This window comes from Pan troglodytes, chromosome 1 (genome assembly GCF_028858775.2).
Source record: "Pan troglodytes isolate AG18354 chromosome 1, NHGRI_mPanTro3-v2.0_pri, whole genome shotgun sequence".
In the NCBI taxonomy this organism is placed as follows: Eukaryota; Metazoa; Chordata; class Mammalia; order Primates; family Hominidae; genus Pan; species Pan troglodytes.
In genome coordinates, this window is record NC_072398.2 from 48,002,495 (window position 1) to 48,027,191 (window position 24,697).

Consider the following 24,697-nt stretch of genomic DNA (forward strand, 5'->3'; position numbering starts at 1 on the left):
TCCCTTGTCCCCCAGTTCTGGGTCTCCTTCCTACCTTGACATCTCAGGGGCTTCCCAGGATTTATAGGGAGGGAGGGCCATGAGACCAAACAGAGGTGACTCCTCTTTTCCCTTCCCTGCCTGCCTCTGCAGGCCTGCAGGTGGTCCTGAACTCCATCTTCAAGGCCATGCTCCCCCTCTTCCACATCGCCCTGCTTGTCCTCTTTATGGTCATCATCTATGCCATCATCGGGCTGGAGCTCTTCAAGGGCAAGATGCACAAGACCTGCTACTTCACTGGCACAGGTGAGCTCCCAGGGAAAGTGGGGCTGTGGGGCAGGGCCTAGGATGGCTCAGAAGGGGGAGCCACCCTACCTGGTGAAGGAGCCCGGAGCTCAGCCATTGCCGCCCACATCTGTTGACCTTGAGAATGGGTTTCCCCTGGATAAGGGGGACTTGGAGGAAGGACAGCTCTACTGGGGTCAGTGAGCCAAGAAAGTGAGCAGGGGCCTGGGCCAGGGCTGGTTCTGAAACACCGTCACCCCCTACCCCACATACAATGTGGTATGTTCCAGGCTCTCTGGACCTGTGGCAGATGGAGACACAGGCATGGGATAAGCCTGAATTTCTATGTGTACATTTCCTGTCGCATAGTTTTAGCTTTAGTCTGAGCTGATCCTCAGAGCAGGCACCCAGAATAGGGTCTGAATGGGACCTCAGAAAAAACACCCAAGAGCCAAATGGAGTCATTTGTTGAGTTTCCAGAAATAACCTACATTGAAGCCCAGATATATTTGAGCTGAAGCAGCAGTTCTCAAACTTTTTGGCCTCAGGACCCCTTTTCTCTCATATAAATTACTGAGGACCTCAGAGAGCTTTTGTTTATATAGGTTTTGATCTGTTGATATTCATGGTATGAGAAATGAAAACCGAGGAACATGTCACAATATTAATTTATTAATTCACTTTTAAAGAACAGTAAGAAACCCATGACATGAGAACATAAATAGTATATTTCTAATAAAAAATAACTAGATTTTTCCAAAACCAGTAATATTTGGTGAGAAGAGTGGTGACGCTATTTTACACTTTTTGTAAATCTCTTCACTGCCTGGCTTGATAGAGGCTGCTGGACTCTCACATCAACTTCTGTGTGTGTGTGCTGCCAAATCACAACTCATGTAGCCTCTGGAAAATTCCAGTCTACATTGTTGAGAGAATGAGAGACAGATGGGCAACTAACGTCTTAGCAGTATTGTGAAAATCATTTTGGTCAGGCCAACACCCTGAAAGAATCTCGGGTCCCACTCTGAGACTGGCTGCTCTACCCTGCCAGCAGCTCACTGGGACTTAGCCTCCTCCATAAGCCCTGGCATTGAACTCACCAGAATAACTGTTCTAGGCCTTCAGTGTCTCAGAAGACTCTACTCACCTCCTCATGACCACTGACAACAAAGGGACAGTCAACACCAGTCCTAAACCCAACTCACAAGAGTAAACTCTGGTCCAGCTTTCAGGGATTATATTCCTAGACCCCTCCCATTTCAGCCTCCTCCCATCACCACCACAATCTACATCCTATCATAAGCATTATCAGGATGGATAGGAGGTGACCTTTGATCACACCTTCAACCCAAATTTGGAGGTCTCACTGGTGTTCTCATGAGATCTTGAGGAATGCTGAGCAGCAGTGCTCAAAAGCCCCTCTCGGATTGGGGCTTCTGACTTCATGGGGTCAGGGCCCCCACAGACCCATCAATGTCCTCTCCTTTCCATCTTCAGAGCATTGAGCCTACACCGTAAATAGATAAATATGGGTAAGGCAGGGTGTTCCAGTTCTGGTGAGCCAATCTAATCTCTGAACACAAAAGGAGACTGTAAAACATCCTAAGATAAAAGGAGATGCAGGATGTCATCAGAAGTACAGGATTTTAGAGACAAGAAAGCATCATCCAGGGGAACAAAGGAGAGTGCAGGCTCGGGCCTGGCGGGAACTTCCCCTAAGTGCAGACCCCTGCCCCGTCAGCTGGGTATCTTGTAAAGCTTTGCCCAGTGCTTTTGGAGCTTCTCCAATTTCACCTCCCAGACAGAACTCTCAAGTCAGAACATGTGAGCCCTCCACCTCCAGCCCTGCTCCAGCCAGGCAGCTGCCTTCTTTTTTAAAGTTCTGTAGGGACAAATGACACTCAGATTACTCCTCTTTCACGGGTTGCACTGCTTAGGACAATTAATCCTAGAAGCCGACCCTGCCATGAGGCCCAGGGGCCCAAGACATAGTTCCCGCTGCCTGTAGCCATCCTCAGCCCAAGGCATTCCTCTTCACTGTCACCGTCTGCTCCATGTGAAGCTGTCTTTTGCATTTTCGGCAGAGTGTCTTTAGACTTACTGCTCAATTCTCTTAAACTGCTCTTATACACCTTTCCTCCTGTCGTTGTCCACCTACTACTGTTGTCTGATGTTCCCTTTGCCTTCTGCCTCCAGATATCGTGGCCACGGTGGAGAATGAAGAGCCATCGCCCTGCGCCAGGACGGGCTCAGGGCGCCGGTGCACCATCAATGGCAGTGAGTGCCGGGGCGGCTGGCCAGGGCCCAACCACGGCATCACCCACTTTGACAACTTCGGCTTCTCCATGCTCACCGTGTACCAGTGCATTACCATGGAGGGATGGACTGACGTCCTTTACTGGGTGGGTCTGGGCCCGTGCCTGCAGAACCATCTCCCTTCATCCACAGGCTTGCAAGGGAGTGGGGAGAGAGGGCTTGCCAGTCCACACAGGAGGCCAGTCTGTGACTTGAGTGACCACAGCTCCCTCTTGCTCCTCCCTGGGGAATCTATACAGGATGTGTGTCCCTTTCTGGTTCCCAGGTATGTGCCCCAGCATCCTATGGGGAAATCCCCATGATACAATATGTCTGTGCAGGATCCAAGGGGCGGGTGAAGAATGGAAACCAGGAAAAACCTGGCTGTGAGTGACTCAATTCTGATGGCTTAGAATTTCAGACTTTTTGAGGAACGAAGGGCCCTTTGAGTCTTTTTCCTTGCCTCTGCAAGACTGCTTTCCCATATAACTATTATTAGATATTAGTTTCCTCACCTATAAAATAAGGATAATAATACTGTCTATATCAGAGTTAGTGGGAGAATTACAACAGTGCTCGGCACACAGTCAACACTCCATAAGAGTTTCTTTGTTGGAGTATATTATTTATTTGGTGTTTGTTAAGAGCTAGATTTCTTATTTCATCCTTCAATGATGGAAGGCATTGCTCCCATTTTACAGATAAAGAAACTGAGGCTCAGAGAGATTAAAGTAACTTGCCCATGGTTAAGAACTTAGTGAACAACAGAGCCAAGAATCGAACTCTGATCCCCCTGGCTCCAATCCAGAATTAACCACAATATGACTCCGCCTATTGTGGGGGTGGGGGGATTGTAAAACTGTCAAATGCTTTGCAAATACAAAGGATTAGTACAAATATTTATTGTAAGTGTGCATTAGGAGAGCAAATTATTTAAAATGTCAAAGGACTGTCACATGTATGATTTCACCTCTGTATCAAGCCTGTGAGGAGAGATAGCCCATGTCATTATCGCCATTAGATGGTTGGGAATAATGCTCAGAGATGTTAGGTGACTTGTCCGGGGTCACAGACGTTGTTCATTTGAAAAATCTTGGCTTTAAATAAATCAACTGGAGATAGAGTCTATGAGGGAGATCAAGTGAGGGAGGCAGATAGGAGACACTCTTGGTTGGAGGGAAATTAGGTCAGTCTTGCCCGGGCCAGGTAGGCAGTCAGCAAGGTCTCCCTAGGGAGATCCTTCCAGACCAGCTCCTAGTCCTCAGGCTGGAAAAGTCCTTCCAGACTAGTCCTCAGGTTAGGAAAAATGTCCCCTCAATATCCCAGGGTGGCTTCTCTCCTTGTCCCCCAGGGTTGGGTGGAGTCTTAATGAGCAGACTTGGGGAAGAGGAACCAAGCCCTCAACTCAGAGGATCACACTTCTGTCCTGACCAGGTCAATGATGCCATCGGGAATGAGTGGCCCTGGATCTATTTTGTCACCCTCATTCTGCTGGGATCCTTCTTCATCCTCAACCTGGTGCTGGGTGTCCTGAGTGGGTAAGAAATTCAAAGGTAGCCAGGGGAGAAAAGAGAAAGAGGAGGAGGGGAGAAGGAGGAGGAAGGAAAAGGAACGGAGGGAAAAGAAACAGGAGGGGTGGGGGGCGGGTGGAGAGGAGGAGGAGAGAAGGGAGGAGGAGGAAGGAGTGGAGCAGGGCAGGGGGCTGTGAGTCAGGCCCTCGGCTCATCCCTGGGTTCCCTGTCATCTCAGTTGGGCCAAGAGCGCTTCCTTCCTGGTGAGCAGGAAGAGAGGAGAGGCACACAGGAGCCCTTCAATTTTTAATTTGCCTTTTTCCTCCTCCTCAAGTCTTCCCCCATTCTCACCCCTCCCGTCCCTCTGTTTTGACACTCCTCAGTGAAGCCCCTGAAACTCCAGCCTCCTGGCCCCGGGGGTGCCTAAGTGGAGCCTCAGCACTAAGAGGCGGTGGGGCTTTCGGTTAAGCACACAGACTCTGGAGCTAGAATGCCCACATTTAAATCCCTGCACTACTGCTTGGTGGCTGCGTGACCTTTACCTAATTACCTAACTTCTCTGTGCCTTAATTTCCACATCTGCCACCTAAGAATTATTTCAGTATCTATCTCATAGGGTTGTTGTCAGGATTAAATAAGTTAATACATATAAAGTACTTAGAACAGAGTCCAGCACAAAATAAGCACTAAATACTAATGGTCATTATTAATGAGAGCTGTTCTCTTTGAGACAGTCCCGCTGTCATCCCTCCACCCACCCAAGCACAGCAGAGAGGCTAGAAGTCACCATCAGCCTTCTTCCCCATTGGTATCATCCCATTCCAGAAGCTTCCTTCCAGGCAGTCTATAGATAGAATTCTGGGAGTCTGTAAACTTGCATGGGAAACATTTATCTTTATTTTTCACAACTGTAACTGAAATTTAGTGTTTCCTTTAGTAATGAACATAGGCAACAAACCACAGTGCTATTAGCAGGGCCTACGACTTGTCCTAATAGAAATCATGTCACATTACAGTTGTTGCAAATAGTATTTACACTAACTACTCCATACTTTGAAATTATGGTAGATATCAAACCTGCAGCTAGATCTTGCTAATGAGTTAATGAAAAAGCAAATGTATTACTTGATCACAATTTTTTTGCATTTTGATAACTATATTTTAACATACAGTCATGTGCTGCATGATGACATTTCAGTCAATGACGGGCTGCATCCACAACAGTGGTGGGCTAAGATTGTATCTTTACTGTACCTTTTCTATGTTTAGCTATGTTTAGATCCACAGATACAATCACCTACAGTATGCAGTATGGTAACATGCTGTCCAGGTTTGTAGGCTAGGAGCAATAGGCTATGCCATGTAGCCTAGATGTGTAGTCGGCTCTCCCATCTAGGTTTGTGCAAGTATGCTCTTGATGTCTGCACAGAGATGAAGTCACCTAACAATGCCTTTCTCAGAACGCATCCCAGTCATTAAGTGAAGCCTAACTGTAACTGGCTTCTTTGTCATGCTACGGTTTTATTTTGTGCATTTCACATTATTCTGAAGAGAGATCCATAGGCTTCACTGGACTTTCAAAGGGTCCATGGCACAAAATGGTCAAGAGCCCCTCCCTGGACCCCACCTGACCAGGGCAACTCGACCTGCCCTGTGGGCCAACCCCTCCTGGCTGCCAGGCGCAGCTCCTCAGAGCCTACGCCTGTGCTGTCTTCTTCCTCCTGCCCCACAGGGCAGGTGGCCATAGCCCAGGGCTGCCCTCTGCTGGCCTGAAGATCCCTCACGGAGCCTTGGGTCCTTTTCTTCCAGCCATGCCAACTGGTTCCTTGGAGTCCAAGGAGAATTTTCCCCAGGCCTTTGGTCTGTACAAAACTAAATTTCTAAGGTAGTTTGAAGGGTTGGGGCAGTATGGCCAATTTGAGGCTCCGTGGCTGATTCAGTTAGGCAATGGACTGCCTCGTCATTAACCTCTAATGTGCAAGGGGAACCCCAAAACAAGGCAGGAGACAATGAGATGGATGAGAAGAAAGAAATGAGGAAGGGGTAAGGAGTGCTCCAGGATGTTCCTGGAGGGTGGGGACGGGTGAGCGGGAAGTGAGAGGGGCTGTCTCTCAGCCACCTTGAGGGGCACCTGGACACCAGGCAACACCCTGGGGCCAGAAAAAGGAGCGCTCCAGTCACAGAAGTCCAGGCTTGTCTGTCCTCAGGAAGCTCAGTCTTTCCTTGACACTGTTCCCTCTTCTCCTGCTCTCCTGGTTCCCCCATCTCATTTCAGGGAATTCACCAAGGAGCGGGAGAAGGCCAAGTCCAGGGGAACCTTCCAGAAGCTCCGGGAGAAGCAGCAACTAGATGAGGACCTTCGGGGCTACATGAGCTGGATCACGCAGGGCGAGGTCATGGACGTTGAGGACTTCAGAGAAGGTTTGGGCCCAAAGGCTGTGGTCAGCACTCACCCCACTCTCTCACTCCCACCTCTGAGTCATACCTTGCAATCAGGCCCACTGAGCAAGTCCAACATTAGTCCTTTGAGGGTGAGTGACTTGCCTAAAGCAAAATGGCTCAAAATGGTAGGATCCAGGTGTGACCAGAGCTCTTCCCAAAGGTACTTGCTGCCCATCCTCACAGCCCCTCCCCTGCAGATAAAGTGGGCTCTTTAGCTCTTGGAACTCTCAGTCTCTGGAAAGCACGAAGCAATCCAGGCCTACCTAGGACCCATTGTCGCAGATATCTCTGGTCAATGGGCCCTTGTCTTGGGTGCCCAGCCTAGGTGTGTCCAGCCCAGAGGGTCCCCGAAGGTTGGCTGACTCTTTCTCTCCTGTCTCCAGGAAAACTGTCTTTGGATGAAGGTGGCTCTGACACAGAGAGCCTGTATGAAATTGCAGGCTTGAACAAAATCATCCAGTTCATGTGAGTATCTGCCCACCGCCCCAGGAACCCCCAACCCCCAGCTCCCTGAGACATGAGGGTAGAGTCCAGTTACTTCCCCTCAGTGGTTTCAGAGTCACTTGTCTAATCCTTTAGAAAGGCCGCCTTTTTAAGAAAATAGGGCCAGTTCCTGCTCTGAGGGACTCCGCAGGGACCAGACCTTCGGGGAATGTGCAATCAGAGGGGTCCTGAGCAGATGACCTATTTATATAGCACATAAGAAGGACACTGGGAGCCTCCGGGAGCAGTGAGCATGCTTGCTGCTGCTTCACCCTGATCAGGGCAGAGCTCGGTGAGGTCATTCGTGTTGGAAACCTCTGTGAGGGAAGAGGGAAAGTGTACACAGCAGAGGCTGCACAAACCGGGAGCCCCTCAGGAAGGAGGCTGGAGGCAAGAGCACACTCCATGCTCTCTCGCCATTGTCTTAAGAGGAGGGTTTGTTTATTTGGTTGGCTGTTTCCTTTTACAAATTCATACTTAATTATGATTTTGAAAGATCAAACAATAGAGCTATACATCAAAGAAAAGATGAAGGTCTCCAGTGCCCTTCAAAGAGGTAACCATGGTAACAGATGTGCAGCCTCTAAGATCTTTTCTGTGCTTTCATCCGTCTTGCACACACACACACACACACACGTGCCAGGATTTTTTTGTTTTTGTTTTGATTTTTTACATAATGGGGTTGTTTATGTTAACTACTGTCACCACAGGGACTAGAAGAGTGCCTAGCACATATGAGGTGTTGCCAAATATTTGTCAAATAAATGAATATAATACACACTAAAGGATAATCCAATAAAGGATTATCTAGTTACTTACCTTTTTTTACTTAAAATTATCTATTGAGAGCAATTTTCAGAGCAGATTCACTTTCCCTCTTGTATCTTTGGATGTAAAACATTCCACAGGATGAATATGCCATAATGTAGTTAATTTTTCCCCTCTTTGGCGATACAAACAGTGCTGCAGGGAACAGTTGTGGATGAGTATGACCACTTCTGCCAAAGGAACTCTAGAAATAGACTTGCTGGGTCAAAGGGTATAGCTACTCCCAGCTCCTCGGAAGTCTGAGGTGGGAGGGTCACTTGAGCACAAGAGTTCAAGTCCAGTCTGGGCAACCTAGCAAGACCTGTCTAAATAAATAAATAATAAAACATTAATAAACAGAGCATATAGACTTTAAATTTTGGTAAGTGCTGCCAATTCATCCCAAAAAGATTGTACTGTCAAAGCTCATTTCCCCTCACCCTCCCCAGATATTATTAATTTGTTGAAGAGTGGCCTTTGATAAGGGGCAAAACGTGGCATCTCAGAGTTGCTTTAATTAAAATTAAACCACACGGAGCGTGTGCTCCTTGCCAGGCACTTGTGCTAAGCATTTTGCGTGCATCCTCTCATTCCATTGCCTTGGAGGTTTACGTCATTATCACTCTTCGGTGAAAGATGGAGGATTTTACTCAGTCTGGCTCCCCAGCTCATGCCCTGAGCTTCTCTCATGTGGCTGGAGGAAGTGGGGTGGTCAGGCTACGCATGGCTGGAGTTTGTCTGAAGGTAGCTTGGACAGGTGGGGCGTAGAACAGCACAGCACTGTAGGCCATCCTCTGTCCCCTCCCTCAGCCGACACTGGAGGCAGTGGAACCGCATCTTTCGCTGGAAGTGCCATGACATCGTGAAGTCCAAGGTCTTCTATTGGCTGGTGATTCTCATCGTTGCCCTCAACACCCTGTCTATCGCCTCAGAGCACCACAACCAGCCTCTCTGGCTGACCCGTTTGCAAGGTGAGGTGGAACGGAGTGAAGCCGGGAGGAGGGCACATGTGGCTGTGGCTTGATGTCAAAATCAGCCAATGGCACCACAGGTTGTGCAGAAGAGGTCAATTAGATATTGACATCATTTTCTAAAAATTATGGACCATAAGTGCTGGATTATATGACCTAATCAGCTCCTTTCACGGGGGTAAAACGGAGACCTCAAGTGGCAAAGCCACATACCCAATTTTCCTCTTCATGGCTTTGTTACTTACCAAGGTCAGTAAAAGCAATAGGCTGGGACAGGTGCTTGCCCAGGTGTCCGGGCAGATTATTCCAATCACAGATCACTGGACATAAAATTGCTAGTAATTTGGAACTCTAAGCACCCAAGTTCAAATTCTACAAAAACAACAATCTTTCACCAACTATGTATTGAGTGCATCCTACATGTAAGGCACAGGAAAAGAACTCAGGATACAGAGAACACTAATACACCACTCCTGGCTTCAAGGAGCTTACTTAGCCAGAGGGGAAGACTGATCTTAATAAATAATTCCAAGTCAATAGAAGGAGGGCAATGATAGAGGTAAATACAAGGTAGCAGCAAGAGGAGAATCACAGAAGAGATGCTGAAACTCTGTGGATCTTAAAGGATAGGTAAACAAGCCCTAGGAAGTCAAAGGGAGGAGGGGATCCTGCAGAAGGAACAGTGTGTGCAAAGATATGAAGACGTAAAACAGTTTAGTAAATTCAGGAAGCCGTAAGAACTTTGCATGTGACTAAGAGAGTGGCAACACATGTGTTTGCTCATGGGGGCCTTGTGTTAGGCCATTCTTGTGTTGCTATAAAAAAATACCTGAGGCCGGGCACGGTGGCTCACGCCTGTAATCCCAGCACTTTGGGAGGCTGAGGTGGGTGGATCACAAGGTCAAGAGATCGAGACCATCCTGGCCAACATGGTGAAACCCCATCTCTACTAAAAATACAAAAATTAGCTGGGCGTGGTGGCATGCACCCATAGTCCCAGCTACTCAGGAGGCTGAGGCAGGAGAATCGCTTGAACCTGGAAGGTGGAGATTGCAGTGAGCCGAGATTGCACCACTGCACTCCAGCCTGGTGACAGAGCGAGACTCTGTCTCAAAAAAAAAAAAAAAAATGCACCTGAGACTGGGTAATTTATAAAGAAAAGAGGTTTGGTTGGCTCACAGTTCTGCAGCCTTTACAGAAAACATGGGCTGGCATCTGCTCAGCTTCTGAGGAGGTCTTGGAAAGCCTACAATCATGATGGAAGGCAAAGGGAGGGCAGGCATGTCACATGGCGAAAGCAGGAGCAAGAGAGAGAAAGAGTGGGAGGGGAGGTGCCACACACTTTTAAATGACAGGTTTTGTGGTGAACTCAGAGTGAGCTGACTTAACACCAAAGAAATGGCCCAAGCCATTCATGAGGAATCTGTCCCCACAATCCAAACACCCCCCACCAGGCCCCAGCTCCAGCATTGGGAATTACATTTCCACATGAGATTTGGGCAGGGCTGTCTATCCAAACGATATCAGGCCTTATATGTGAATAAAGTGTTGGACTTTACACTTTAGGCAATGGAAAGCCAGTGAGAAGTTAAAAGCAGGAATATAATGTGATCAGACTTGAGTCTTGGAAAGATCAGTCTTGGTGGAAGGTCAGTGAGTCGGCCTCGTCCACATGGTAGATGTTCACCTGGGTGTGAAGCTCTGGACCGTGAGATGAGTAGGATACGAGAAAAGACTGACCAGTTCCAACAACACGGTGGACAAACTCAGTGCCCTTCCCACTACAAACAAGTAACACTGCTGCATAAGGCATAAGAATGATGTTTCCTGGAATGAAAAGGAAGTCTTTTAGTGGCAGAAACAAAGAAGTGACCCAAAGCCAGAGCAGCGAGCTTGTGAGCTGACTTCCAAGGACATTTTAGACCTAGGCCTAAACCCTAATGGGTAGCAGCTGGGTTCCTAAGGCCTGTGCAGGGCTGGAGACAGGGCCCTGGGCCTGCATGAGGTGGGAACTGGCACTGTCATACCTACATAGAGCCAGGGCCCTGGAAAGGCTGCCCCCATGGAAGGGAAGCCAAAATCTCACTGGGCCAGGAAATGAGCTTGGAAGTTTATTCCTGCTAGAGGCCCTGGGAGAAAGGAAAAATGTCTCAAGTGAAAAATCAAAATCCTATCAGTGCCTTATATAGGTATGGGGTCCAATATACACTACCTCTCATGGTCCAAGGATTCTAAACTAAGATAGTAACATAAAAATCAAGTTGCAAACAAGTAAAATCCCTGGGGTACTCAACAGAAGCAAACATAAACCATTCTTTAAGGATGCTTCTTAATCTAAGGCATAAAGAATTTCTGAAGGGAAAAGTGTTTCCTGAAGATGAGATCACAATTAAAAAAACAAACAAACAAACAACAACAACAAAAAACTGCAAACCAAATAAGGAACAGAGCCACCCTGAGAAAGAGTCATCAGGTACAATCAATGGAAGCTGGCAGCCCCAAAAACCTGAGATGATAGAACAGTACAAAGGAGACTGTTTAAAATGATGAAAGAGGTAAAAGAAGGAAAATAAATAGAAAACAAGATTATCTTTTTCTATGGGAATGAAATAGGAAACAAAGCTAGTTTTAAATTACTAGCTACAGGTCAGATGAATTCATTCATTCATTCATCTCAACCAATCTTCTCGAGAGCACCGTCAATGTGCCAGTCATTGTCAAAACACTGTCAATGACCAAATGTGGAGATGATGTGAACAGTGCCCACCAAGAGGAGTCAGGGGTGATTTTGAGGTTTGTGGCCTATGCAGATAAATGGCTAGTAGTGCCACCTACTGAGAAAATGGTTAATGACCAAGTATTTGGGGTAGTGGGGGAGGATGAGCAGTATCCCTGAGCTTTGTCTTGGGCATGGTGAGTTTGATGTGCCTTTGAGACATCCCAATGGATATGTCAAGGAAGCAGACGGAAAAATAGGTCTGGAACTCAGCAGAGCAGTCTCAGCTGAAGAACTAAATCTGGGACGCATTGGAGGGGATGGTCTGAAGCTGTGGTCTTAGATAACACCAGATCTCCAGGGGAGAGTGTATACTCAAGGGTATCACTCAAATCAAGCATTCAATGACTCGCTGTTTCATCCTGCTGAACCTTCAGCTGGAATTGCCCCAAAAGCTGTGGTAGGGGAATTCTCACAAAGGACTACCCCAAACAGTCTTGAGATAGGGTTGGTTGCGATTCCAAAGAAAGAAGCACTAAATGCCAGGGATCAGTCCAAAGCTTTTGTTGGGGAAACTTACTATACAGAATGTTGCAGCAATTCTCATGATGGACAGCAAGAGAAAAGGGGTGTTCTACCCAGACTTATCCACAGCAATGGGGTCAGGGCATGGACTTTAGATAAGGGTTTAAGGATTCTGGCTCAGGGCTGTGGCCAGTTCCTTTCAATGTTTGGGGCAACACCTATTACCTTTATTAGTGCCTAGGAATGTTCAAGGCCCCAGTTTGAGGTCAAGCCTGCTGAGGAAAACCTGTAGCTGCGGGTCCCAGAGCAGTCAAAGTGCTCTGCGATTTTCAGTCAGGACACAGAAAGAAAGTGGCAGGGTGGGGGTGGGGAGAACTGGAAGACCCTATACTTGCTGATGTAAAGAATACATCTGCAGAGGAGGCTTAGGAAAATACAGAGAAGTAGAGGAAACCCAGAAGGATGTGGCACCACAGAAACCAAGGACAGAATGCTTGAAAAAGCAAGAGAATGGTCAACAGTGCCCAGTGCTGCTGGGAGGTCAGGAGCAGGAGGGTTAGATTAGCATTGGATGTGGCAGATCGATGCCCCTGGAGAGAGTAGTGTTGGTGAAGTAGTGAGGGTGCATCCAGGTAGGGATGAGGTGAAGAGCAAATGTGGCAGGGCAGGGGGTGAAGAAGTGAAGAGAGCAATATAGACAACTTTCGGGAGTTTGACGGTGACAGGGAGGAGAGAGCTAGGACAGAAGATAGAGGCAAAATGGGAGAGTCTTGGGTTTTTTGGTTTTGTTTTTTTTTTTTTTTGAGATGGAGTCTCACTCTGTCACCAGGCCAGAGTGCAGTGGCTTGATCTCGGCTCACTGCAACCTCCGCCTCCCAGGTTCAAGCGATTCTCTTGCCTCAGCCTCCCGAGTAGCTGGGACTACAGGCGCATGCCACCACACCCAGCTACTTTTTGTATTTTTAGTAGAGACGGGGTTTTACCATGTTGGTCAGGCTGGTCTCGATCTCTTGACCTTGTGATCCACCTGCCTCGACCTCCCAAAGTGCTGGGATTACAGGTGTGAGTCACTGCGCTCGGCCTAGACTTTGGCTTTAAGAATGGCAAAGGGAGGGTCCATTTGAAAGAAAGAAGTTAAATATATAGGAAAGAAAAAGAATCACGGACAGGGAGCTTCCCGAAAAGGGGGAGGGGGCAAAGCGTGGGAGGATGGATTGGCTTCAGGTAGGTGGCAGGACCCTTCTCTACCAGGAGGGAGGTGTATAGGAATGAGAGAGTAGCAGACTTAATGAACTTCAGTAGAATTAAGAGTAATAAAATCCTCTTCCTGTTAAATATGATATGAGTTAGCTTGCAAGAAATCAATGGGCAAAATTTACCGGGGGTTTTTTTTTTTTTGAAGCTAATTTAAAAATTCGCTGGGCATAGTGGCTCACACCTGTAATCCCAGCATTTTGGGAGGCTGAGGCCAGTGGATTGCTTGAGCCCAGGAGTTCAAGACCAGCCTGGGCAACATGACGAAACCCTGTCTCTATTAAAAATACAAAAAACTAGCTGGATGTGGTGGTGCATGCCGGTAGTGGGGAGGATCACTTGATCCTGGGAAGTCGAGGCTGCAGTGTGCCATAATTGTGCCACTTCACTCCAGTCTGGGCAGAGTGAGGCCCTGCCCCCTGCACCCCCAAAAAACATCCATGGTGCCTTGGAAACAAGGGAAGGGGCGTCCTGGGTTGAGGCCCAGCCACGGCCAAGGCTGGGAGTCAGGAGAAGGGAAGGAGAGTGATGCCGGGGCTGTGCCACCAACCCTACAGACATTGCCAACCGGGTGCTGCTGTCCCTCTTCACCGTTGAGATGCTGATGAAGATGTACGGGCTGGGCCTGCGCCAGTACTTCATGTCTATCTTCAACCGCTTCGACTGCTTCGTGGTGTGCAGCGGTATCCTGGAGATCCTGCTGGTGGAGTCGGGCGCCATGACACCCCTGGGCATCTCCGTGCTCCGCTGCATCCGCCTCCTGAGGATCTTCAAGATCACCAAGTGAGTGCCGGGGTCGGCTGGCACTCCCAGGTCCCCGGCCGGCACCACGGGCTAGTCTGGTCTACACCCATCTCATTTCCTGGGGTCTGGGATCTGTGCAGGTTCACCACTGGCCCCTTGCCCAGACTTCCCTCCCTCCTTGAAATAACCTCCTTCTGTGAAAAAAGAATCACTTCCCCACTTTGAACTCATTTCTCTGTTTTTTTTCTTACCATAGTCTATGGCAGGGCAGGGAGTGGGGGTGGTGGAAAAGAGAAAGGAAGAAAAGAAAAGGAAAGATGGGAAGAGGGAAGGAGGACAGGAAGAGCTGTAGGGAAAGGGGTGGAAATAAGAAAGAAGGAGGAACACAGACAATCAGGGTCTTTGTGAGGTGGTGAGGGAAGTGGAGAGGGGTTCATCTGCTGGCACTATTTATCCGTCACTTGCATGAGCTGGGTACTGTGCTAAGCACAGGGCGTCGAGGGTGCACAGGAGAAAAGCTGTCCTTATTCTCACGGGGTTTCTTGTCCAGTGATGGGACCTAAAGTTAATCAATAGTCATATTAACCAGTGTGAAATTACAAACAGACAAGTGCTCTGCAGGAAGGAGAGAGTGGGCATGCAGCCATGAATCCAGGGCCTTCCAGCCCTGAAGCAGCCCCCTCCCTCTGTGTCACATCAGTCCTGAGTCTTTCCCCCAAGCCTGTCCACACCTCGTGGGCCCCAGTGAGAGGGTCTGTCTCCTCCCACCTTGTGCCTCCTCCTCCTTCAGATATTGGACGTCGCTGAGCAACCTGGTGGCATCCCTGCTCAATTCCATCCGCTCCATCGCCTCCCTGCTGCTGCTGCTCTTCCTCTTCATCGTCATCTTCGCCCTCCTGGGCATGCAGCTCTTTGGGGGGAGGTATGACTTTGAAGACACAGAAGTACGGCGCAGCAACTTCGACAACTTTCCCCAAGCCCTCATCAGCGTCTTCCAGGTAGGCTCTCCCTCTGCGTGTCCCTCCTTCTGCACGGTTGCTGAATCCTGCTTCTTGTCCTTCAAGATCAAGGTGGGCATCACCTTCTCCAGGAAGCCTTGTCTGATCTGCTGGTTGAGTGCAATGTCCTTCTCTGGGCTCCCCTATCACCTGTGCTTCTCTCCATTGTAACACTTGCTTATGGGTCTCCTTCACTGCAGCTGCACCTACTTTGTCTGATTAGTCTTTGTTTCTGGTGCCCAGCACAGTGCTGGCCTACTGCAGGATAATATGACTGGGTTAGGGATGGCCTGGGAGTCCGGATGCATGCTTTCATGTGCCACTCGGGTCTCAGGGCAAAGTCAGATAAGGGGAGCTTTTTCTCCCGAAGGCTGAGAAAGCCCCAGAGAAATGGAAACCATTTCTCACTCTGCAGGGGCGGCACAGCCGATTCACTATCAGCCACCCAAGGGAGCATGGCTGTGGCCCAGTGAGAAGCTTTCAGGGTCCCTGGCCTCCTGGAGGAGTTTTCTTAGTGTAGACGTGGAAACATTCCTCTCTGGAGTGGCCCATATTTCATGAGTGACACCTCCGTTTTGTACCAGTGAGAAAGGCAGTGTGTGATCGTCCGTCGATCCTCTCTTTCTTCCATTAGCCCCACTGGCTGTTCAGGCCTCTGGCCTTTCAAGAGACTCGACATTTCACAGGACTTCTAAGGCCAGAATAACAGGAGGCCTGGGTGGGTGAAGCACAGTGAAGCCCGGGGGTTAGGAAGAGAACAGGGAAATGGTGAGCCCACAGTCCAATTTCTTGTCCATAGAGAGCAGCAATAAGCTTCTAGAACATTGGAATAGGGGTTTTGTTTTGTTTTTTGAGATGGAGTCTCGCTCTGTCACCCAGACTGGAATGCAGTGGCACAATCTCAGCTCACTGCAACCTCCACCTCCTGGGTTCAAGCAATTCTCCTACCTCAGCCTCCCAAATAGCTGGGATTACAGGTGCCCACCACCATGCCTGGCTAATTTTTGCATTTTTAGTAGTGATGGGGTCTCACCATGTTGGCCAAGCTGGTCTCGAATTCCTGACCTCGAATGATCCACCCATCTCGGCCTCCCAAAGTGATAAGTAACAGGCGTGAGCCACTATGCCCCAGCTGGAATAGGGGTTTTGGGGACAGCAGGGGCTGGCCACCCAGACTGTGGAATGAAAAGAGGGAAGGTCTGAGAGAACCACAGAGTTGGAGGAGAACTTCGGTCAATGCGGTCCCAACAGAAGACTCTCAGGCCCCTCTGTGTTCCCGAGCCCTCTATCCTCCCTCCACACAGGTCCTGACAGGTGAAGACTGGACCTCAATGATGTACAATGGGATCATGGCCTACGGCGGGCCGTCCTACCCTGGCATGCTTGTGTGCATTTACTTCATCATCCTTTTCGTCTGTGGCAACTGTATCCTCTCGGGAGCAGGGTGCAGAAAAGAGCTTAGGGAGGGGGTGGGGGAAAGGGCTTAAAATGGGGGTCAAGGGTGTCCAGTTTCTAGGTAGCCAGGCCCTCTGGCTGGAGGGGAGCTCCCAGGCCCATGCAGTAGGGGGTAGGACATAGCAAATGCAGGTATAGCTGTAGGATAATTCTTTCTGCCAAAAAGATTAGAGACTCACAGGGGTGTTTGGCTACAGCTGGGAGGAATTAAAAGCCCAGTAAGGTCAGTGAGCCTAGAGCAGTGGGGAGGAAGGACAGAGCTTTGCTGAAGAGCATGAAGATGGTGGGACAGCCTTCTCCAAAGGTTCAGAGGCAGGCAGGGAGCCACCAGGACCCTGTGGCCGGGATGATCAGTCTGAGCGCTGGGACCAGAAGGACGGAGCCAGAACAGGCTGAGAGATTAGAGGAGCAGATATGAGGGTAAGGTGGATGGGGCCGGAGAGTTACTGGCAGTGCCTGAGCCATCCTGGTGCCTGCACCTTGGAATGTGATACTGTGGGGAGTGGGGAGGAAGGGCACCGTTGTTCCCCAACTCATGTGTGCCTCGCATGGATCTCACTTGTTTTGCCTCACTGGCTCTCCACGCAGCTCAGTGTGGGAGCTGGGACCAGTCTGGACAGGAAACGGATGGGATTCAAGGCCACAGGATTCAGGCTCCTTCCTGGGTACTCTCAGCAGGCAGGCTTCCCTGAGGGCCTTCCACTATGTCCCTGGATCCACACCTTCCCATGGGTAGCTCTGGGAGTGGGGTTAGGTCCTGCCCACATGCAGGCAGACAGAACTCCTGCCCTGCAGGCTCCCTTCCACCTACAACCAAAGGCTCCTTAGCTAAACCCGCTCAGACATCCTGCTCAATGTCTTCCTGGCCATTGCCGTGGACAACCTGGCCGAGGCGGAGAGCCTGACTTCTGCCCAGAAGGCCAAGGCTGAGGAGAAAAAACGCAGGAAGATGTCCAAGTGAGTGCTTCCTTAGCAGGAAGGGACCTGGAATGCTCAGTCGTGGCCATGGCCTTCCGGCTCTGGACAGGGCCTCCCTGTAACCCAATGATCAGGGTCCCTGACATGGTGACACCCACCTCAGTGGGCAAACTTCTGTAACCTGCACATGGGGGTGGCTGAGATCCTTCCCTGGGGGCAAGAACAGAGACAAGTTGGCCTTCTGGACAGACAGGCCTCAGGATGTAGAATGCCAGAGCCTCAGAGCCTGGCCAGTTGGGCAGGGCTCCCCTGCGGAGGGATCCTGGGAATTCCCCTCCCAACCCTGTCACTGAGTCGCTATGCCTCTGGGCGGGGTTGGAGTTCTACATCGAACAGGCTCCCTGATGGTGCCCATGCTGCTGGTTGGAGGATTATGCTTCAAGTACCTAGGTTCTAGACAGAGTTCTGCTTCTTCCAATGCCCATGCCTACAGGAATGGGACACCCGTTCCTGTGGAGGCAAGATGGAACAAGAGGGACCAGCAATGGAGTTCAGACATTTCTAAAGAGTTGGAGCCATCTTGGGCAAACCATGCTTCCACTCTATGAATCTTGTATAAACCCAGTACAAAGCCACACTCCACCCATTCACTATCAACCAACATTAAACATGGCTGACCAGTGAGCCACCGGTAGCCATGGGCCCATGCTGTGTGTCGGGCCCTCTCACCACAGAGAAGGGACTTGCCTGAGCCCACTGCCCTTCCCATTTGGGGGCTGATGCCACTCCTCCTACAGATCCCCTGGAGCCCTTGGTGTGGGATCCTCCTGAAGGTGTTGTCAGGTTCAGCAGATCCCTGAGAACTTTCTGGTTTGGCTTCCACTTTGGGTTTTCTAACTCAGGGGTCTCCCAGACAAGTCAGAAGAGGAGAAGTCAACGATGGCCAAGAAGCTGGAGCAGAAACCCAAGGGTGAGGGCATCCCCACCACTGCCAAGGTGAGCACCTCAGGTGGGGATGTTAGAGGCAGGCTGGGGGCTCTTCCAATCCATGGTTCCCTTCATACCACAGGGTACAGGTGGGGTAGGGTGGGGAGGTAGGAGAGTTATCAGCCAGGTGAGGGCATCTCCCTGCGTACGACTGGAGGGAGAGCCAGCGAATCCATCTCCAGGGACTCCTGCACTGAGAGGCACAGACCTCCCAATCTGGGAACCAGACTTCTCCAGCGTAGCAGCTTCCCACTCCAGACCAAGGAGGTATTTCCTCTCCCTGACACCCGCTGTTCCACTGAGAGGCCCAGATCGGCTTCCACCATTGCTAGCCCTGCCCTGCTCATTCCCATCTGGCTCTGCTCACCATTCCTGAAAACTGAGGAAGTGGAATTAAAAAAGTCAGGGAACTGGGCACAGAGGGGCTCGAGGTCCTGGCCTGGGGAAGCTCAACTCCCTTCTGGAGAACCAAGCAGTGGGTGTGTGAAGATAGAGTCAGACAGGCTAGGGCGGGCTCAGGCCTTGCCCCGTGGAAGCTTTTGCAAGTTGTCTGGCCTTGCTGGGCCTGGCCTCTCATTTGTAAAATGGGGATGATCATAATATTCCCTGTTCCTTAGGCTGTAGGGATGATTAAGTGAGCTGAACGCTAACAGGCTCTCCAGTATATGCTCATTGAGGGGAAATTGCAACTTCTTTTTCATTGTTATAGTCATTGTGTTCCTTCCTACAGCTGAAAATCGATGAGTTTGAATCTAATGTCAATGAGGTGAAGGATCCCTACCCCTCAGCCGACTTCCCAGGTGAGGATGCTGGAGACTGGACTGGAGCAGGGTGCTGGGGTGAAGTAGGGGTGTGCCAGTCCTGAATTCTCCCCATGGGCGGTCTCTTGTGTGTCCCTACCTGTACCCCTCCATGTGGAGATCAGAACACCGGAGACATCCCTTCTGTGCAAATAAGCCATCTGCCAGCTTGTCTCTCTCAACAATGCACACAACAGAAAAACCCATACATTTTACTTTCATGTAACTCAGCAAGTATTTGTTGAGTGCCAGCTATGTGCCTCACTGCCAAGGACTCAGTTTTCAAGAAGCACAGGGACACGTGGGTATACAAGTCTTCCCTGCCAGTCATGCAGAATGGATCATAAATGAGGACACGCCCATATATGTCGTGATGAGGCAGATTACTCACTATCCAGGGTCCGGTAGGGCTGGGGGCCGGAAGGATACAGGGATGGATAGAACCATGGCAGGCAATGTGGGAAAGTCCAAGAGGAGGAAACAATGGTGGGGTAGGGGGAGCATGGATAAGAAACAACCGTGGATAAACCACAAACATCTCATAAATGCAAATAGCCAGTGACTGCTGCAGAAATCCCATTTATCTGGACCAAGAAGAGGACAAGCAGAACCAGGCTGAATTAATCTTACCAGGCCACCTGGCAGAGCCCTGGGGCCCAAGAACTCTCTGAGTCCTGGGTCCTTCGGAGCACCGGGTCAGTGGGGCAATTTTAGATCTCCTTGTCCCATCAGCTGATCAGCTACTTGTATGTCTACTTATGGAATCAGCTGATTAGCATCTGTTTGCCCCAGTGACTCTAAGCTCCAGGGGGACTTTTGTGTTCCACACAGCACAGTGTTTGGCTCAGAGGAGGCACTCAATAAATTGAATGAATGAATGCATGAAAGAATTTTGCAAAGTGAAGTATGGGGAGAATGGAGCTGGTACAAATAAGAATAATGAAATTTCTTCAAATATCTACCAGCAATGAATATTTGTGTTTTAGAATAACTCATTTTGAGTTGTTTCATCTAACAGTTATCACCTCTTAGATGGCAGTGACTTGTGTGCAGGTGAGATGGTGGCTGACAGGAAATCTGAGGTCAGGGACAAGGAAGGGGCTGGAAAGAAGTAAGGAGAGGAGGGGTAGAGGGGGTGTGGGCTGGACAGCAGGAAGAGAGTCTTACCAAGGGGACTGAATATGTTTATATCCTGCTTCTTTCTAAAAATAGTTTGAAATGGCTTACAGCAAAAGATATGTGCAACGAAATTAACAAACTGGGCATAGGTGAAGGAAGTAAGAAGGCGGGGGAAAGATGCAAATATGCTAACTCGAAGAATTAATGGTCTCTGCGATTAAGCGTGAAATGTGTCTCTGGGGTCTGTGGCAGGCTGGGCAAGACAGAAAGTGTCACGTTAGGACACTCATTCCAAGGAATAAGAGTTCTAGCTTCTCGGGGGAACAGAAAAATTGGAATGTGACTTGGTGGATTTGAGAACCCCTACAGGTGGCCATGATGGAGACAGTAGAATCCAGTAGCTCTTGGCTTCCCTCAAGGCCTCTGCCAGGGGCCAGGAGGGTTAGGGAGGAGGTAGCTGTCAGGGGAGGGAACCAAGAGAAACCCCAGCTTTGAATAGTGCCCCCACCGTCTGATCACGGGATTCTCCCACGCTGGGAGCTGAGGATTTTGGGTACTCAGCTTCCTCTTGAGGTCATGAGACCCAGTGAATGTGCTTGGAATGTCTGTCTCTTCATCCCCTATCCCCTGCCTGCATCCTGGGGACTGGGTGAAGCTCAAGAAATTCTGATTGCTTTTTTCCATGCTGGAAGAAGCTTCTCTGTGAAGTTACTATTTTTAAAATCCTAGCCCAGGAGAGGATCACAGAGCCCTTTTATTTCAACAACCCTCCTGCCCCTTGTCGGTTTCACAAATTGGAAACTGACGCTAAGGAAGGGCACAGACCTTCCCAGCACTGCACAGCAAGTTAGACGCAGACCTGGGACTAGGACCCAGGTCTCCTCTTCTGAAGCAGGGTTTCCCACTCCATCCCCCAGCCTATGGATATTTGAGGCTGTGTGGATTGAGCCTTGAGACACAACATGCAGCCACAAAGTTACTTGGGCTTGCTCCTTGCCCCACTTCTGGAAGGTTGTGGGCTTCCCTTACCTACCCTTGACGCTCAAATCTGCTCACTGTGAAGAGAAGGAGATGCCCGGGCTGGACTCTGCCAAAGCCCTAGGGTCCCAAGTCAGCCTGGTACCACCTTGCTTACTGGCTGCAGGGGCTCCTAGAAGGGCTCTGAGCACAGAAGCCACGGGCATAGCAAAGCATGGGAAGACACCCCTAATTCCTCCCTCTCTCCCCACAGGGGATGACGAGGAAGATGAGCCTGAGATCCCGCTGAGCCCCCGACCACGTCCCCTGGCTGAGCTGCAGCTGAAAGAGAAGGCCGTGCCCATTCCAGAAGCCAGCTCCTTCTTCATCTTCAGCCCCACCAATAAGTGGGTGCCCCTTGGCTGCTGTGGGGGTGATTGATGTGGCTCTCATCTGCTTCCCTGCCCTAGAAAAAACCCTGTCTGACTCTCCATGCCTACAATTATACTATGAGAAACTCAGTGTTTTAGCTTAAGATCTTGTGCCCTGTTTAAAATGCTAGTATATCTGGGAAAAGTAATGCTTTAAACCCAATCAGTTATTTACACCTAAGAGGGACCTGTTTATTGATTCCTTTCTGAGAGAAGAGCTTTAGACAGGTCAAGGGGGAGAGAGCAAGGGAAGCTATAGTTTTTATCAGGTTCATAATTTTACACCTTTAAACTATACACAGGCCATAGTCTCTGTGGAGTTTCATCTGTCTGCCTCATGGATAGAGACCAGCCTGTCCCATTTTCATTTGATGGGAAACCTCAGGGTGGTGCCATAATTGCAGGAAGGGGCAGGTGGTGGGAGGGGCTTGGCTGGGAGGAGGAACTAAGGCTTTAGAAACAGAGTGAGAGGTCAGGGCGCCCTGTGTGTCCAGCCAGAGGACCCTACAGGTGCAGGGCTGCACTTCTCTGCTGGCCAGGGAGGAGCAGGAGGTGTATTCCATGTTCGTCCGCAGGATGGAGCTGATGAGGCCTGAGCCTCCAGCAGCTCACAGCTCCCCTGCCCTCCCTACCTCGCCCCACCAGGATCCGTGTCCTGTGTCACCGCATCGTCAATGCCACCTGGTTCACCAACTTCATCCTGCTCTTCATCCTGCTCAGCAGCGCTGCACTGGCTGCGGAAGACCCCATCCGGGCTGATTCCATGAGAAATCAGGTGACGGGCCTCACCCTCTCTGCCACTCAGCACCCTTGCCCCCTCCAGCCTCAGTCTGGTGCCCAGGGTTCAGCTGTATCCTCTATGTGGCTACAAGCATCAGAGTTTCTTAGAATTCAGTTCCTCAGGGATAGGACTGCCCACTCCACTCCTTCTGAACGGCACAGGCTGGGGCACAGAATGGCTCTGACTGCCTGCTTTATGCTGCTGCTGCTGCTGATACTGTTGCCCCCTCCTCCTCTCACTGGCTGCTCCCGCCCCTGCCCTGTCCCCAGATCCTTAAACACTTTGACATCGGGTTCACCTCTGTCTTCACTGTGGAGATTGTCCTCAAGGTGAGTGAAGGCTGTGGGGCAGCCCTGGGGAGGGAGTTTACCTGATGTGGCTCCAGCTTACACACACTGAACTCAGGGGCTGGAGAGAAGCAGAAAAGAGGTGGAGACTGGCAGGAAAGACTCATGGGACCCAGCACACCGGCAGGCCCACAAGTGTCTGGATGGAGGGCTGGAAAGTAAAGCCCAGCCAGCCTGTGGCTCCCCCATCCACAGAGTACAGCCCATGTCTTGAAGCCTCAGGCATTTTTCTTTTTATTTTTTCTTTTTAGATGTCGTCTCACTCTGTCACCAGGCTGGAGTGCAGTGGCACTGTCTCAGCTCACTGCAACCTCCACCTCCCAGGTTCAAGCGATTCTCCTGCCTCAGCCTCTCAAGTAGCTGGGATTACAGGCGCCTGCCACCACACCCAGCTAATTTTTTGTATTTTTAACAGAGACGGGGTTTCACCATGTTGGCTGGGATGGTCTTGATATCCTGACCTTGTGATCCGCCCACCTCAGCCTCCCAAAGTGCTGGGATTACAGGCATGAGCCACCTCGCCCAGCGAACTCTGGCATTTTTCTTCCATACAGTTAGCTTAAGAGCAGACCTGGTGGCCGGGCGCAGTGGCTCACGCCTGTAATCCCGGCACTTTGGGAGGCCGAGGCGGGCGGATCACCTGAGGTCAAGAGTTTCAGACCAGCCTGGCCAACATGGCGAAACCCCGTCTCTACTAAAAGTACAAAAATTAGCCAGGCATGGTGGCAGGCACCTGTAATCCCAACTACTCGGGAGGCTGAGACAGGAGAATTGCTTGAACCTGGGAGGCAGAGGTTGCAGTGAGCTGAGATCATGCCACTGCACTCCAGCCTGGGTGACAAGAGAGAGACTCCATCTCAAAAAAAAAAAAAAAAAAAAGAGCAGAGCCGGGGAGCTGTGTGATTTGTCGTCCCTAGACCTCTCTTAACAGCGACTGGAAAGGCCTTTTCCTCCAAGAGTCCCCAGAGAAGTGACTGCTGCCCTGAGCTGGGTTCCTGGCAGCTCTGCCCTATCACACCTTTTCCACACCTTATCCACAGCACGTCACTGCTCACCCATTCCCAACACAGATGCACGGGGTTCCAGCCATCCTGGGGGTGGTGGGCTCTGGGGGCAGAGGGAGGACCCATCTATAACTGAAACCCAGTAGCCCCAGTGTGCACATTCACGAACTAAGAGAGGAGAAGCTAGCCAAGCCCCAGGAACAGGCTCAGAGCAGGCTGTGGTGTGAAATCAGGACAGTACCTTATTTCGGGGCCTCAACTATTGAAGGAATTGAGTAGAGGGAGATGGTGGCTTCCTCGAAGTCAAGAAGTTTGTGGAGTTTGGGGCATGAGAGCCAGAACTTGAAGTTGGACAGGCCTTCACTGGGTAGAGATAGCTAGGGCGGCCTAGGACAGACAGTAGCAAGTGCATTATAAGGAGATCTGGGGACATTGTCAGAGAGGCTAAAGTGGCCCCTTTGGGCTGGGATATATTGCACATACAGGAGGCCTGGGTGCCGAGTCTGGGAAGGCAAATTAAGACAAAATCATATAGGTCCCTGAATGCTGGGAAAGGTTTCAACCCTGTTCGATTTTAAGGGCAAAATGCATTTGTGCAAAGGCATAGGAGATTATTAGAGAATATATCAAAGAAGCTGAGAGGGGAGCAAGAAGGCAGGTGATGGGAAGGAGGTGGAGAGGGAGGAGAGAGGGCCTAGGACCCCTAGAGTCCTGGAGGGCTTGTTCAGCCTGACTTAGCAAGCCACAAGGCAGAGGGGATTGCCCAAGAAGCTTTCCAGGAAGGAGAAGTTTTATGTCCCACAGGAGACAATAGGGCCAGGGCTCCCCCACTCTGTGGCCCCATGGGAAAGGAGACCCAGGGTTCCCTATGGCATGTAAAGAAAGAGA

General features: G+C 50.2%; 1 protein-coding gene across 1 annotated transcript in view; it reads left to right on the forward strand.

Annotated features, from left to right (window-relative positions):
* The window catches only part of CACNA1S (calcium voltage-gated channel subunit alpha1 S), a 73,076-nt gene that overhangs the window by 20,691 nt on the left and 27,688 nt on the right, over positions 1 to 24,697 (forward strand). The window contains exons 5-19 of the mRNA XM_016935467.4: positions 133 to 285; positions 2,461 to 2,666; positions 3,994 to 4,097; positions 6,346 to 6,491; positions 6,896 to 6,977; positions 8,613 to 8,773; positions 13,826 to 14,051; positions 14,803 to 15,010; positions 16,315 to 16,435; positions 17,308 to 17,422; positions 18,286 to 18,379; positions 19,101 to 19,170; positions 21,521 to 21,653; positions 22,323 to 22,452; positions 22,728 to 22,787. Of these exons, the coding sequence (XP_016790956.2) occupies positions 133 to 285; positions 2,461 to 2,666; positions 3,994 to 4,097; positions 6,346 to 6,491; positions 6,896 to 6,977; positions 8,613 to 8,773; positions 13,826 to 14,051; positions 14,803 to 15,010; positions 16,315 to 16,435; positions 17,308 to 17,422; positions 18,286 to 18,379; positions 19,101 to 19,170; positions 21,521 to 21,653; positions 22,323 to 22,452; positions 22,728 to 22,787 (2,009 nt within the window). The remainder of the gene's footprint in view (positions 1 to 132; positions 286 to 2,460; positions 2,667 to 3,993; positions 4,098 to 6,345; positions 6,492 to 6,895; positions 6,978 to 8,612; positions 8,774 to 13,825; positions 14,052 to 14,802; positions 15,011 to 16,314; positions 16,436 to 17,307; positions 17,423 to 18,285; positions 18,380 to 19,100; positions 19,171 to 21,520; positions 21,654 to 22,322; positions 22,453 to 22,727; positions 22,788 to 24,697) is intronic.